This window comes from Podarcis pityusensis, assembly GCF_964106645.2.
Source record: "Podarcis pityusensis genome assembly, chromosome: 8".
In the NCBI taxonomy this organism is placed as follows: Eukaryota; Metazoa; Chordata; class Lepidosauria; order Squamata; family Lacertidae; genus Podarcis; species Podarcis pityusensis.
The window spans coordinates 9,834,910-9,850,046 of NC_138033.1; the positions used below are offsets into that span (position 1 = coordinate 9,834,910).

Genomic DNA, 15,137 nt, shown 5'->3' on the forward strand with positions numbered 1-15,137 from the left:
ACAGCTAAAATTTGATTTTTAACAAAACAAACCCAAACAATCCCATGAGCTTCTTTCAGCTCAATGATTAAGGGTTTTGGTAAACAGACAGACATGTTAGACAAGTTTAGGAGAAGTGGAATCCTGATTTACAATTGGGCTCCAATTCCCACCAGCCCCAGCCAGTGTGACCAATGGCCAATGCTGATGGGAATTGGAGTCACTGTCTAGATCAGGCGCAGGGGGACCATTGGCCCTCCAGATGTTCCCAAACTACAAGTGGCCAATTGGCCAAAGATGCTGTCAGCAACATCTGGAGGGCCAAAGGATCCCCACACATGGTTTGGACTCAAAAGGACCAGAAGCTGTGCCCATGGGCAATTCACAGTACTGCAAGGTGACTGTTTTATCTGCAGCTGCCGATTCGCATAGATCAGTCTTCACCAAGCTGGTGCCCTCCGTACCATTTGGACTACAACTCCAATGGGAGTGCTGGTCCAAAGCAAGTATAGAGATACGTGCTCTAAGCTGGCGGCTTTCAGAACGTGGTCGAAGGAAACTCCAGCATCCTATTATCAACCGTTTCCCCGCAATCCTAAACAAGCATCCCTGGATTTTCCTTTGAAATGCAGATCTGGAGGAGAGCAATGGGTATAATCTAGAGCAGTGGTTTCCAATTGGTGGTCTGCGGACCTCAGAAGGTCCATGTAACTCACCCAGGGTGTCCGTGGCTCCATTCACACAACAAAAACTACCATAGATACTGTATATAAAAATCTTCAAAAGTAGGGGGCCCATGGCTTGGCTTTTGAAAAACAGAGGGTCTGCGGTACTTAGCTAATTGGCAACCAATGACCTCTAGAGCATTTATCGAGTTCAACATGGAGTGATGGTTAGGTCCCATAGGACTGGCTATCACCCCCGATATCAACTCAGCCGTAGACATCTGAAGGGAGCCCTGTACCGGGAAGTTTTTAATGTATGATGATCTGTTGTGTTTTTGTATATTTTGTTGGAAGCTGCTCAGAGTGGCTGGGGCAACCCAGTCAGATGGGTCCAAAAAATAAATTATTAATACAGTGGTACCTCAGGTTAAGAACTTAATTCGTTCTGGAGGTCCGTTCTTAACCTGAAACTGTTTTTAACCTGAAGCACCACTTTAGCTAATGGGGCCTCCCGCTGCTGCCGCGCGATTTCTGTTCTCATCCTGAAGCAAAGTTCTTAACCCGAGGTACTATTTCTGGGTTAGCGGAGTCTGTAACCTGAAGTGTCTGTAACTCGAGGTTCCACTGTACTGTATCCCCAAAATCCTTCTCATCATCTAGAGCAGTGCTTCCTAAATTTGGGTCTCCAGCTGTTTTCAGACTACAATTCCCATCATCCCTGACCACTGGTGCTGCTAGCCAGGGATGATGGGAGTTGTAGTCCAGAAACAGCTGGAGACCCAAGTTTGGGAAATCCTGATCTAGAGGTTCCTCACCAGCAGGGCAAGGAAATCTGAAAGCCAGTGCCTGACACGGCTTAAACCTCTCAAATTCATAAACAGGGCCTTGCTGACAGCACACACCCATTCCGAGACTAGAATTACACTATTTCTTTCATTTTTTAAAGGGCTTTGGGGGTTTCGTGTGCCCAGCGGGGGCCACACCCCAAAGCAGCCAGGGGTCAGGAGCCGTCTCCAAGTGGCCTTCCTTTGACCTTTCTCCACAGAGTCCGACACTTGAGCACTTTTTATTGCCTAAGCAAAAACAGCTGCCGCCTCCTTCTTTCCCAGGCTGCAGCCTGGGTGGCGAAGAACCGGGAGAATCCGTCACGGGCTTTGGCGGCAGGCCCTGTCGGCGTGGAAGGACTTAGCCCGATATTCACGCTAGGCTTTAAGTGGATCAGGCCCCACGGCGATCCGAAAGTGGGTTGGGGCAACCAGTGGGCGAGAGATGAAAGCTGAAACCTAGAGCAGGGCCTTGCCAGCGGGCAAGAGATTAAAACATAATCTGGAGAAGACTTCGGCCACACTTTTGGCAGCTACCTCAGCGCTGCTACTGACACTTGGGAAACATGAATACGTTCTGTTTGCTAACATTCAAGCAATATTTCGCAGCTTGCTTTGAAACAGCTGTTTGAGGGTGGTTCTGAACAAGTGCAAATTAATAATATTATTACTGCATGCGGAGTAACTGCTAGGGACCCCCTTTCCCACACAATGTGGGCTAACCAAAAATATTACACAGTAGAGAACCTATAGTACTTCAGACAACGTGGCCAACGTTTAGGGGTAATGGGAGTTGGGAATCCACCAACCTCTGGAGGGCCAGAGGTTGCCCACCCCTAAACTAGCGCCTCCTATGAAGTTCGAACCCCAACATTTCATTTCTATCGCACATTTAGCATTTGCCCCTAAGTGCTTCAACCAGCCTTTATGGTGGCTCCAGCAATGTGTTACAGACAAGGCCAAGAAGACAGTTTGCGCCTTCACAAAGGCCGGGCCTGTGAACGTGCGGCGAAACCCGTCTGTTTGAAACCAAGGGCTCATAGCTTGCACTCGTAACCACCGTGCAAGCCGCTTACAGATGAAGCGCCGGGCTTGCAGGTGAGAGAAAACGAGGCCGATGGCAGGTGTCCAACAGCCATGCTCCGCTGAAGGGTGAAATAAAGATTTATAGGAAAGTGACAGGGAAGCGAAATTTCAGAACCCAACCCCGGCCTCTCCTTTTTCTAAGTGTCAGGGCTCTCCCTGGGTGTGTCAATCATACACATCCCGGTGGTTACGAGATTGGCAGAACCACACCAGGGGTGGGGAATCCTAAGCAACTGAGTCAAATGCGGCCTTCTAGTCTTCTCTATGTGGCCCTCAAGATTCTCCCCAGGAAACATCCCTTCCTGGCTGTGATTCACACACCCCTTGAGTGTTTCTGCTTGGCAAACAGATTTTTTAAAAACTAAATCACTGACATCCCTCACAAATACAGTGGTACCTCGGGTTAAGTACTTAATTCGTTCCGGAGGTCCGTACTTAACCTGAAACTGTTCTTAACCTGAAGCACCACTTTAGCTAATGGGGCCTCCTGCTGCCGCCACGCCGCCGGAGCCCGATTTCTGTTCTCACCCTGAAGCAAAGTTCTTAACCTGAAGCACTATTTCTGGGTTAGCGGAGCCTGTAACCTGAAGCGTATGTAACCTGAGGTACCACTGTATCAGACTGAGAACGAAGTATGCTATAAGAGCATTTACGCAAAGTAAGAAAGTTTGCACCTATCGGGATGCATACATTAAAAGCCCAGTGCTTTGATTTCTTTTTTAAATGCAGAGCGGCAAACAGCGCTGCTGCTTTTGAACAAGGTATCCAGAGAGAGATCAGAGATACAAGTTCAAGGAGGAAGCTTGGAGGGAAATAAAGATGCCAGAATCCTAGGAAGTGCAAGTAGTTGGGCTGTCAAACCTACGAGAAGTTCAGGGGCCCAACTTGCTAAAAGCCACTATTTCCCACTGTGCTATATATGAGAGACCTTCCCGTTGGTTCTGGATAGACAAAAGTACTTCAGTCACAACACTTAATATGAGATTTGCTGCCAGAACGTGATGCAATGGTACCTTCTACCTCAGTTGTTTTTTTTTTAGAATGGGGTTGAGAAAAGGTTAGGCCCCAGGATGGGAACCTATGACCCTCCAGATGTTTCTTGAGTTCAACTGCCATCAGCCCCAGACAGCAGGACCCAGTTGTCAGGGGTGATGGGAACTGTAGTCCAGCAATATCTAGTCATAGGTTAGGCCAGTGTTTCCAGCAGATTTTGGACTACAATTCCCATCATCCCTGACCAGTCTTCTTGCTAGCTAGGGATGATGGGAGTTGTGGTCCAAAAAACAGCTGGAGACCCAGGTTTGGGAAACAATCGAGGTAGACCAACCTTTGCCAACCTGGTGCCTTTCAGACTTGGTTGGACTTCAAGTCCCATCAGCCCCCTGCCCAGCACCTGCTGGCTGGGGACTGATGGGAGTTTTAGTCCAACAAGCAGGTTCATAAAGGCTAGGTTCGACAATGGTCTGGTTTGCACGACACCCTAAGCCAACCTGAGGCTTATCGAGACTGTGCAGTTCCAGGAGAGCAGCTTCCAATTACTTTATGCTTTTATTTACTGGTGTGCCAAGCTGAGATAAGCCAAGGTTCGGCGTGCCATGCCGTGCAAACCAGGCCCGAAATCAGGAAAGGCAGGCCTGTCAACCACCACTAGGCCTGCCAGATAAACAGGACCTCTGTTGTTCAGAGGCAGATGACAACAAGAGGGGTGTTGGTTGCTTTCATGCCTTGCTTGTGTGCTCTGCCTGGGCACTAAGGCTGGGTGGGGCTTTAAATCCAATCCGCCAAGGCTCTTCCTTTTGAGCTTAAGACCTCCCTTGCCAAGAGGATTAACCTGGGGTGGAGTTGGGAATGTCATGCACCCCTCAGCCCTGCTTGCATCATAGGCGCTGTGAATGGAGAAGGAAGCACTCACTCCACAAGGCCATGCCTGGTTCCAGTGCTGTTCTTCCACGCTTTATGTACCTAAGTAGACAACCGCAACAAAATGTTGCAGCAGGGAGCACTCCTGTTAAGGATTTTTGGCTGGCCGGCCATGCCTATTTTCAGGATACTCCATTTTAACACCTTCCTAATCTAACCCCCTTATCGAGCTGTGGTTTCAGCGCGTTTCCCTCCACACATCCTTAACATTTTTGTACTTTTGCAAACCTTGGGATGAGGGACGCGGGTGGCGCTGTGGGTTAAACCACAGAGCCTCTTGGGCTTGCCGATCAGAAGGTCGGCGGTTCGAATCCCTGCGATGGGGTGAGCTTCCGTTGCTCGGTCCCTGCTCCTGGCAACCTAGCAGTTCGAAAGCACGTCAAGTGCAAGTAGATAAATAGATACCACTCCGGCGGGAAGGTAAACGGCGTTTCCGTGTGCTGCTCTGGTTCGCCAGAAGCGGCTTAGTCATGCTGGCCGCATGACCCGGAAGCTGTACGCCGGCTCCCTCGGCCTATAGAGCAAGATGAGTGCCGTAACCCCAGAGTCGGCCACGACTGGACCTAACGGTCAGGGGTCCCTTAAAAGCTTGGGATTACCCTAGCCTACCGCTACTTCTCTCTTTCGCAGAGACCCTGCTGCTGTTATTTAAAGGATCTACACTTGTGAGAATGAGTTTCCTCTTATTAGAGATGTTGCTTGATGCTGCACCTCATCCTGGAACATTGGCTTGGCCATCCCTGCCTGGCACTGATTGGAGTTGGGAGCCCAATAACAACAGGCCCACCCACCCCATTCCTGTCTGAGAACGTACCAAGGAACGTGGGGATGTCGCAAAACTCTTCTCGGCCCGTTCAGAGAAAGCTGTTCTCTCTGTTGTTGGGCAGAGGAATCCTGGGAAAGGGTAGATCAGGCCCAACTCTGGCAACAACCTGAAGGAGCGTCTCCACCCCCATTGTTCTGCCCGGACACTGAGGTCCAGCGCCGAGGGCCTTCTGGCGGTTCCCTCGCTGCGAGAAGCCAAGTTACAGGGAACCAGGCAGACGGCCTTCTTGGTAGTGGCACCCGCCCTGTGGAACGCCCTCCCTTCAGATGTCAAAGAGAAAAACAACTACCAGACTTTTAGAAGACATCTGAAGGCAGCCCTGTTTAGGGAAGCTTTTACTGTTTAATAGGTTATTGTATTTTAATATTCTGTTGGAAGCCACCCAGAGTGGCTGGGGAAAGCCAGCCAGATAGGCAGGGTATAAATAATAAATTATTAATTATTACTTTATTATTATTACAAAAAGAAACCCTGCAACCAGTCCAGGAGAAGATTTACTCCTGCTTTCATCTGACTTCCAACTCATTTTCTCCCTGAAATAAGAGTTAAAGCGACGGTTTGGAAATCTCTGTTGGTCTTTATGGGCATTTTAGCTTCCACTGAAATATTTCACCTGAGAAAAACACATGTATCCCCCCCCCCTTTAAAAAAAAGGAAGAAAATCACTTCAGTGGCGGTGCTTGTATCAAAATGGTCCTTAAACTGAACTCTCTGTGAGGGGGGAAAAACCCCCAAGCTGCTTACAAAGATAAAATTTTAGCTCACTTCCCTACAGAACTGGAGAAAAGCATTACATCAATAGGTTGTGTGTTTTTTTTTTTATTCATTGGCACAGCCTCCTGTTCCTCTATTAGCAGCCACAGATGTTTAACTGGTGAGGCTTTTTTCCTGGCATGAGGATAAAGTGACCGAGAAAAATTCACAGCTCATATTTCAATGCATCAGGCTGCTGTGGGAAAAACATTGGCAGGGTCTTTTTTCGATTTTTTTTTTTTTAACACAGAAATCCTGCCCCAGAAGTGAATGCTACCATCGCTGTGGCCTGTATTCAAAGCAGTCTTTTCACTGCCTGCACCTGCAGTCACAGGTGCTTGTATACAGTGCAAGGCACCGTCAACTGCCCTCTGTTTCTCCAAAAAAGCACCTGGGCCCTACCTGCTGTTCCTGCTTTGAAGGAAACCCGATCTCCCTCCTGGGGCAGACAGGTGGTCATGGAGACGTGCAAAAAAAGTCGACAGATCAGACCGGTTCTAAACAGCAGGCGCCTGCTGCCAAAGAACACCCTCACCCTGTCCAAAACAATGGGGAGGTATTTTGGAGGCTGGTTTTAACAGTGCAATAAGAGCGAGGAGGTGCAAAACCCATGCACACTAACCAAACTATTTTTTTTTAAATTTTATTTATAGCACCGTAACGTACCTTTGCTAGCTGAAGGAGCATAGCTGTTTACAAAAGAACAACAAGCAGAGCTACTGATGCAATTCTCTTTTCTCCTCAGAGCCATGAGGCCTAGTGAGATTTTTGGACCAAATTCAGAGAGGAAGAGGGGGAAAGTGTTGATTAATGGGAGACCAAAATAGGCCACCAATGCCGGCAACTTTGCCAACCATATTGACATTCAACATTATTAATGAGTGTTATTACTGATAATAACAACAGGCAGGCAGACACACACACCGCCAGGACCTATTCCAGTCAGACTGTGCCATCCCATAAGGCCATCAGACACCATTCTGCCCTTGATAAAGAAGAGGGGCTGGGAGACAGGGTTATTTGGGTGGGAGAACTCAGAAACTGTAAACCGTCTTGGTGAAACGGCAGTGTATAAATCCAGTAAATAGGAAAACATATATATATTCATCTGCAGGAACCATTTAGAGCAGGGACACCCCTCCTTCCAACCTAGACTACAACTCCCATCATTCCTGACCAAAGGCCATGCTTGCTAGGGATGATGGGAGTTGGAGTCTGACAGCATCCAGAGAGGCTAGGGACCTGAACCACTTTTTATGGCTGTATTTGGGAAGTTGCTCACAGTACGACAAGCAATTGGTGCCTCCCACTCTGCTCTTCCTTTGAAAATACAGTGGTACCTCAGGTTAAGTACTTAATTCATTCTGGAGGTCCGTTCTTAACCTGAAACTGTTCTTAACCTGAAGCACCACTTAAGCTAATGGGGCCTCCCACTGCTGCTGCGCCGCCAGAGCCCGATTTCTGTTCTCATCCTGAAGCAAAGTTCTTAACCTGAAGCACTATTTCTGGGTCAGCAGAGTGTGTAACCTGAAGCGTATGTAACCTGAAGCGTATGTAACCCGAGGTACCACTGTATATCAGGAAGTACCTTTTGCCTCTGTAGCAACATTTTTTTAAAAAAATCGCAATAGACAGCACTTCACAATAAGGAAGAATCCACGGTTTTTATGCCCCTCCAGGACTGGGGTGGAGAAGGCCAACATTGCTCTTTCTTCTGCGGATCAAATTCGGCTACACGAAACTTCCTTTCCCCAATGCGCACTTCCTCTCCCACTCAGAGGAGACGGCCCAGTCACTCAGCCGGAGCCACTAGGACATTTCACTTGCAATTAATTTTATAGCAAGCAAGGTGGCTTTAAATATTCATGCGGCCGCGAGAAGGCGAGGGATTCGGTGTCACCGTGGCAAGGATCCCTTCTGCTTCAGCAAGGTAAGGGGTTCCTCGCCACCATCAACCCCCAAACCTCCCCTTGTCAGACAAACCCCAAAACAGGAAGGCAAGGAGAGTTAGGTTTCAATACATCTTTTAATTACACTCAAATGCGGAGACAGAGCCCACCGGGGACACACAAAAAAAACAAACCAAAAGTACGAAAATAACTCTGTGCCTTTTTCACAAAGGCGGGGGGTATTTACAGACATTTGTGGGTATGTATGAAGGAGGGGGAAACCTGCTGGTCCTCATTAAGGCACAGCATGGGGTAGTGCAGAAGAGAGGGGAAGAGGGACCCATCTCCTGATCCTCCAAACAATTCCACAGGAACCCCCCACCCCACCGAAAACAACGCACACAATGATGGTGAACGATCCAGGGGAGTTTATGGGGAGGGGACGTGGGGCAGGCCAAACCGGGGGACGGACAGACCCCCGGCAAACAGATAAGCAAGTCTTTAGGAATAAAGCAAGGCCCAGGGGCTGGCAGTGCGAGTGGTGCTGTGCCCTCTCTCCTTCCCCCAACCCTGGCCTTGTTCCCTGATGAAAGAAGGGGGGCGATCCGAAGAGCAAGCAGGCCTTGTTTACCTGTTGAGACAGGCAGGGTGGAGGTTGTGCAGAGAAGGGCAAGGAAGAGACAGCACTTTTAGACAGGAGCCTGGTCTTTTCCTCCCAAGCAACAGGCTGGGGGGTGGGATTCAGCACCAGCCAAGACCACCCGGTTAAGAGCACCAAAAAGAAACCAGAGAGCGCCATTGGGGGAGAGAGAGAGAGATTAAAGATTGCCAGAACCTGGGGGTGTCACGCAAGGCATGCTGAGCCCAAAGGTCCTTTTCGCCAGCGCCGGGAGAAGCTAGGTGCGTTTCCTTCCCAAGCTGCCCCACGCCCAGTTTTAAGTCAGCTCTGCATCTCCTCTAACACGTACTACAAAAAAAGGAAGAAGTCGAATCCTCTTAAGGCAGCAGCACGCAAAATGTCTCCTGGTGGTCGAAGAGGAGGGAAATCTTCAGGGTAAAGAGTGTCCCGTCCCTGTCCCCCCCCTTGTTAAAAAAAGAAAGCAAAAATAAGTTTCCCCTTTTCGGCAACCCCAAACTTCATGGGGTTCCGACAAAACTCCCCCTGGGATGTCTCTTGCGGCTGCCTCACCTCTCAAAGTCAAGGGAGGCTTCGCTGCCCCACCAACAGAGTCTGGCCACGCAGGGCCCATAAATTAAAACAAAAACCAGAACTTCGTAGAGTCTCTCTTAAGCGTGTCTTTTGCGAAGGCCAAAGTTCTCTTCCCGGCATCTAGGGATGCCGCCGAGGCCGGGCTCACACGTAGACGGCTGTCTTGGATATGATGGAGCCGTCGTGCTGGGACTCCATGTCGTCGAAATCGTAGCCGTGGTGGGGAGAGCTGAGCCGCAACATGGGGCCCAACTGGTCGTACTGCTCCTCGTCTCCCTCCAGGCGGTGGGACGGGTAGCCGTAGGGCGGGAGGCGCTCCTCGCGTTCATCTTCCTCGTCGTACTCGTCGTCGTCCTCCGGCCCCCTCCCCGGGGCGGCTTTGAGGGGCCGGTCGAGTTCAGTGAAGTCGCGGGCTGGGGGAGGAGCTGTCCCGTTGCCAAAGACCCGGGTCTTGGGGTCGTAAGAGCCTTTGGTGCCCCGGTGGCGGTGGCGACGCACAGCAAAGAAGACTATGGCTCCCAGGAGAGCCAAGGCTAGGATCCCCCCCACGATGGACCCGGCCAAAGCTCCAGCGCTGCTGCTCTGCCTCTTCGCCGGCTGGTCTGAGTAAAGAAAGGAAGACGAGGGGTGTCACTCAGAGAAAAGTGCATCACTAGGCTTTGCCAGCGTTGGGGAAGGGGCAGAGCTGCAGGTGGAGCCGTGGAAGAGCACACGGGCGGGGTCTCAGGGACCCCCCGCCTCCCCTATCCATCTGGAAGGGTCCCCCTTGCTGTCCGAGGAGAATTGGGACATTAGAGGGTCCAGGGAGTGCCTCTTCCATGCAGGCCTGCCCAAGCATGACGCGGCCTAGCATGTCGCCTCTGTACCTAAAACACACCCAGCCGGAGGCACAGCCTGTGCCACAACTTACACCCACAATGTGCCCATGGCGCAGCTTGCTTTCCCGTTTCCACAATGCATTCAGCTTTCGGTACATGCACAGCAAGCCCGCAACTTACACAGGAGTTAAGTTCCGCGGATCGCGCCTAAAGCCAAAATCGCGTGGGCTCAACCCTGGGTGGGATTACCAAAGTCGTTTTCCCTGGAACCCTGACTCCTCTTTCCATCCTCTGTTTTTTGGCGGAATGCACACGGTTTAAATGCACGTAAGTTGCGGGCTTGCTGCATTCCCAAGACGTGAGCATGTATCGAACCATTTACAATACCAGGAGAAGGACGTCATATGGTGTGGAGGCCCAGATTTGGGACTTCCAGTTCTTGTTCAGCTCCACCCAGCACGGCCGTGATAGGAGTTGCAGTCCAACAACATCTCAAATTTCAGCAAATTTGGTGTCCCCCTGTCTCTTGCGCTCACCTAAATGCATCTCTGGAGGGAGATTCAGGTTCCCCACCCCTAGTCTAAAGATTTCTCCCTGACATGTTAGTATCATGTATACAAGGATTGGGGGGGGGGAGAGGAGAACAGAAGCACTCTAAACATCACATCCTCCGTCTCAAACTGAAAATGGTGCAGCCCAGTAATCAAGTTCTAAAGAGTTTCAGCTCTCAGCCCAGAGAAGGAAGCACATATTATATACAAACAACTGGCCCCCAAAGCAGTTTTATTTTTTGTTTGGGTTTTTTTTTAAAAAAGGCAGCAAGATTCCCCATATGTGCAAAACTCCAGGCCACCAGATCCAAGTCCTTTTACCCAAAAGCTTCATGCACACTCAAGACCATCGACTCCCCACGATTCTCACCTCGGACAAAGATGACTTGGTCTGTCGAAACCTGTCCCACGCGATTGGTGGCCTGGCATCTAAAAGTGGTGTTCACCGAAGCATCCACGTTGCGCACCAAGAGTATGTCGCCCTGGACCTCCACAGTCTTTGGGAGAGGCCCATTGGCCCTGAATGGGAGCAATTGAGAGAGAGAGAGAAGACTTAGCTAGGAAACAGAATCTGGGAGACTCCCAACAGTCCCTTGTAAGAACCCATTACACATGGCATGTCTTTTGCATTGAAGAATGCAAGACACCTGTGCGTTTACAGCAGTATACAAATTTAATAAATGATAGCGATAGTGATAATGATAATAAATGCATTCCGCTGCTGTGTGAGCTTTTCTCCACAAGCCACAACAATCAAAAACTTTTCTTTTTTAAAAAAGAAAGAAGAGAATGCTACGAATTTCATACTATACATACCATAGATTCCGGTGTATAAGACGACTTTTTAACCCTGGAAAAGAGGTTAAAAAGTTGGGGGTTGTCTTATACGCCGGGTATGGCTGCAGTGGGTGGCGGGCTCTGCTCTGCGCTGGGAGGAAGCCACCCAGCGAAGCCGGCTTAGCATCGCTGGGCAGCTTCCTCCCGGGGTGGAGCCCGCTGCCCACTGCCCAGCGAAGCTGCCGAAGTGTATAAGACCCTTCCCCAAAGTGGCAGCACCGTCTTATACGCCCAGTCGCCTAATACGCCGGAATCTACGGTAAGTGTTTCTTAACCTTGGGTCTCCGGCTGTTGTTGGACTACAACTCCCATCAACCCTAGCTAGCAGAACCAGTGGTCTAGGATGATGGGAGTTGTAGTCCAACAACAGCTGGACACCCAAGGCAGAGAAACCAGTCTAGGACAGTTTGAATGCATGGTACAGGGAAGGAGAAAAAGGGCCTACCAATGAAACTTAAATAGGAAATCATCCCAGAGAAGATGGATGAAGACCCTGCAGAGTTCCAGATATTGCTGGACTACAACTCCCATCAGCCTTCACCAATGGCTGGACTGCCTTGGGGCTGATGGGAGTACAAAAACATTGATAATACCACAGACTCCTCATCCCTGCTATAAAGGTTTATATCATTTTATATAAGGACTTCATGTAAGCTGAAGACATGGAGTAGCAACACATGAGCAAACTCTTTCCTGGTGCCACTTTGAGCTTAATTTGGCACTCACTGTTTACAGTATTTTATCAATACAAAACAGGATACCATTTTTTCCAATGCAAGCCATGCCATGTGTATGGCCCTGGACTACACCACAAACTTAAGCCCCCTCCTCTTTGCAATACTTCTCTGCTTTTCTCCCCTCGTCCCAAGGTGCTCTACAGAAGATCATGCAGAACTCGGGAGCCCTGTTTTCCTGGCCCTCCCCTGCCCATAGCCAGAGTCATCTGGGGAGGATGTTTTTTCTTTTGGCGAGCCAGAAGAACCGGCTCAGCCTCATTCTGTGCCGAAAGGGGAAGCCGTCTCCCATGGGCTGGAGGAAGAGGCTTAACACAGCCTACGAGTTCTTTGGAGAAGACTGTGCAACGTTCAACCCACTGAGCTGAAGGCAAGCCACCAATCCCACACGTTTTGAAAATGTTTTTGTCTTCTTGCAGCCCGAGGCAGGCAGAAAACCCCTGGTGGTTTTTCAAATAAATAATAATAATAATAAGTTTCCTAGGGGCAGATGGGGCTGGTCAACCTGGGAAGGTAAGCTCATCTAGAAGAAGGAAAACTCTGATCCTAAACCTCCGGCTGAGGAGTAAACCCTACACAAATCTGGAGTGGAGTCCCTAAGATGGTTGGATGGCGCCTTGCACACCTCCTTTGGGCAACTCTTGCACCCAAGCCAGTGCCAAATGTATTGCTCTGCCTTCCTTTGGACCACATCAAAAAGGCCAAGAGTGGGGTCTTGTCATCTAGGCAGCCCAGAACCTCCAGACACACTGCCCAGGCTTGCGCCCCGGGGAGGTCACTTTGGTACTGCAAATGCAGCAGTTAGACTTCACCCCTGGAGGTGCACTCCATTGTCTCTCAAGGCCAACGATAGGCTTCCATTCATGGCTGCGTTTTGCTTAGTGGGTCACAAGCTATTCAGGCCTATCATAAAATACAGTGGTACCTTGGTTTTCAAATGCCTTGGTACTCAAACATCATGGAACCCAAACACTGCAAACCTGGAAGTAAGTGTTCCGGTTTGCAAACTTATTTTGGAAACCGAACATGCTCCGTTTTAAGTTTTACGCTTCCATTTTGAGTGTCACACTTCCGTTTTGAGTGTTACACTGAGGTCTGTCTGTTTTTGCCATTTATTTTGTGTTTTTGCAGCTATTTTTGTTTTGTTTTTGTGACTGTGTGGAACCCAGTTCAGCTACTGATTGACTGACAGTGTGACTGCAGTACATTGTTTATTGCTTTCATTGTATGCATCAATGGTCTCGTTAGAGAGTAAAATTCATGTTAAACTGCTGTTTTAGGGGTTGTTTTCAAAAGTCTGGAACGGATTAATCCATTTTGCATTACTTTCTATGGGAAAGCGCACCTTGGTTTTGGAACGTTTTGGTTTTGGAACGGACTTCCGGAACGGATTAAGTTTGAGAACCAAGGTACCACTGTAGATGTAATTGCCAGGAGCAGCTTGCATTGAAAAACAAAAGCAGCAAGTTTCTAGTTCTCGTGGACATAGAAGTGAAGCCTGGGGGGAGGGCGGGGAGCCATCACTCACTGGGCATCTTCTAAAGAAGCCTTCTTCAGCTTTGGATCACAATTCCCTTCGCCCCCTAACCTGCTGGTGGTTGTGCTGGGTGGGGCTCAAAACATCTGGGGAGCTGAGATAACCCTCCCGGGTAGACTTTCAAATTCTGAACGTCCCAAATAGTGCAGAGAGAACGTAAGGTCACTCAGTGCAGATCCTCTGTCTTGAAAACAGGAACTGCAGCACATGGAAAAGCCTTTCATCAGCACCACTCCTGAGAAAGTGCAGGGATGCACTTCAAAGCTCATCAAAGTGCAGAAGTCCTAATTGGCCGGCTTCAGGTGAATGCCTCCGCAGAAGGGCACACTCGAGGGCCGGGCCACGTGCACTGGCTGGTGGTGGGAGGGAGAGAGAAAGAAAGAGGTTTCGGACTCACGTGCTCCAGATGAACTCGGTGGGCGGAGGGTTCCCCTTGGCGGTGCACTTGAGCATGGCCTCGTTGCGGCTCAAATACCAGTTGTCGTCATATCCCTCTATGGTGACCTCGGGAGGATCTGCAAGGAGAAACCAGATAGGATACTCCCGTCTTTCTTGGTGGCAGGCACTGAGAAGATGCACAAATCCCTGCTTCTACTTTCTCCCCTAGCCAAGATTGCCTTCCTGCAAATATCCCCACAAGCTCTGCCTGGAACAGCATCTGCTATCTCCCCAGGTCCTTTTCTCAGTTTTTTCACCACCTGAAGAGCCTTTTATTAGCTATAGTTCTTTTCCAGTCTGTTTCTGCATCAGAATTGCCTTTGGGTGTTTTAAATGGTTGCATCGCCTGCGGGTTTGCAGCTCTGGGCAGCTTGGGGAGAAATGGTGGGATTCAAAACACAACCTCCAGGTATCATTCCCCTCCTTCCAACATGCCTCCAAACTTGTGCTCCAACCACTAGGCGCCACTCCGCTACCCAAAGCTAGGGGTGGAACCCAGGCATCCTAGTTTCCCACAGCTTGCAAAGCAATGCCTAACTTCAACTGCTCCCCATCCCACCCCCCACCCTCAGGGTGGTAGCAAATAATAACAAAAATAAGTTCCGAGATTCTTCAAACCAGCATTCAAAGACCAATCCTCATTCACCTTCCCTTCCACATCCCAGGCCACTAAAAGTAGGCATAGGCAAACTCCTGCCCTCCAGATGTTTGGGACTACAATTCCCATCATCCCTGACCACTGGTCCTGTTAGCTAGGGATGATGGGAATTGTAGTCTCAAACATCTGGAAGGCCGGAGTTTGCCTATGCCTGACTAAAAGTATAGGATTGTAAGTTTTTCCAGGGTCAGGAAATAAGAGCAGAGAAGCGAAGGCTGTGTACACACCTAACATTTAAAGCACATTCTGCACCCCCTCCAGAAAATTCTTGTACTCCTTACAAGAGCTACAATTCCTAGCCCCCTTAAACTGCAGTTCCCAGGGGTCTTGATGGAAGGGGACGGAGAACGGCCTTTAAATGAAAGGGGTGTGTGTACAGTCAACGTCTCCTGGGCTCTCTGACCGTTTTCCT

At 49.6% G+C, this 15,137-nt stretch overlaps 1 protein-coding gene across 3 annotated transcripts in view; it reads right to left on the bottom strand.

The window, feature by feature from the left end:
• Positions 1–15,137, bottom strand: part of NECTIN2 (nectin cell adhesion molecule 2) — a 91,794-nt gene that overhangs the window by 26,077 nt on the left and 50,580 nt on the right. For 2 of the 3 annotated variants that reach the window (XM_081018980.1, XM_081018982.1), the window contains exons 4-5: positions 14,027–14,144; positions 10,892–11,040 (exon numbers count right to left, since the gene is read on the bottom strand). In XM_081018980.1, coding sequence (XP_080875106.1) covers positions 10,892–11,040; positions 14,027–14,144 — 267 coding nt within the window. Of the gene's footprint in view, positions 1–8,060; positions 9,755–10,891; positions 11,041–14,026; positions 14,145–15,137 lie in introns of those variants that run through there. The other variant, XM_081018981.1, reaches the window with a different exon arrangement.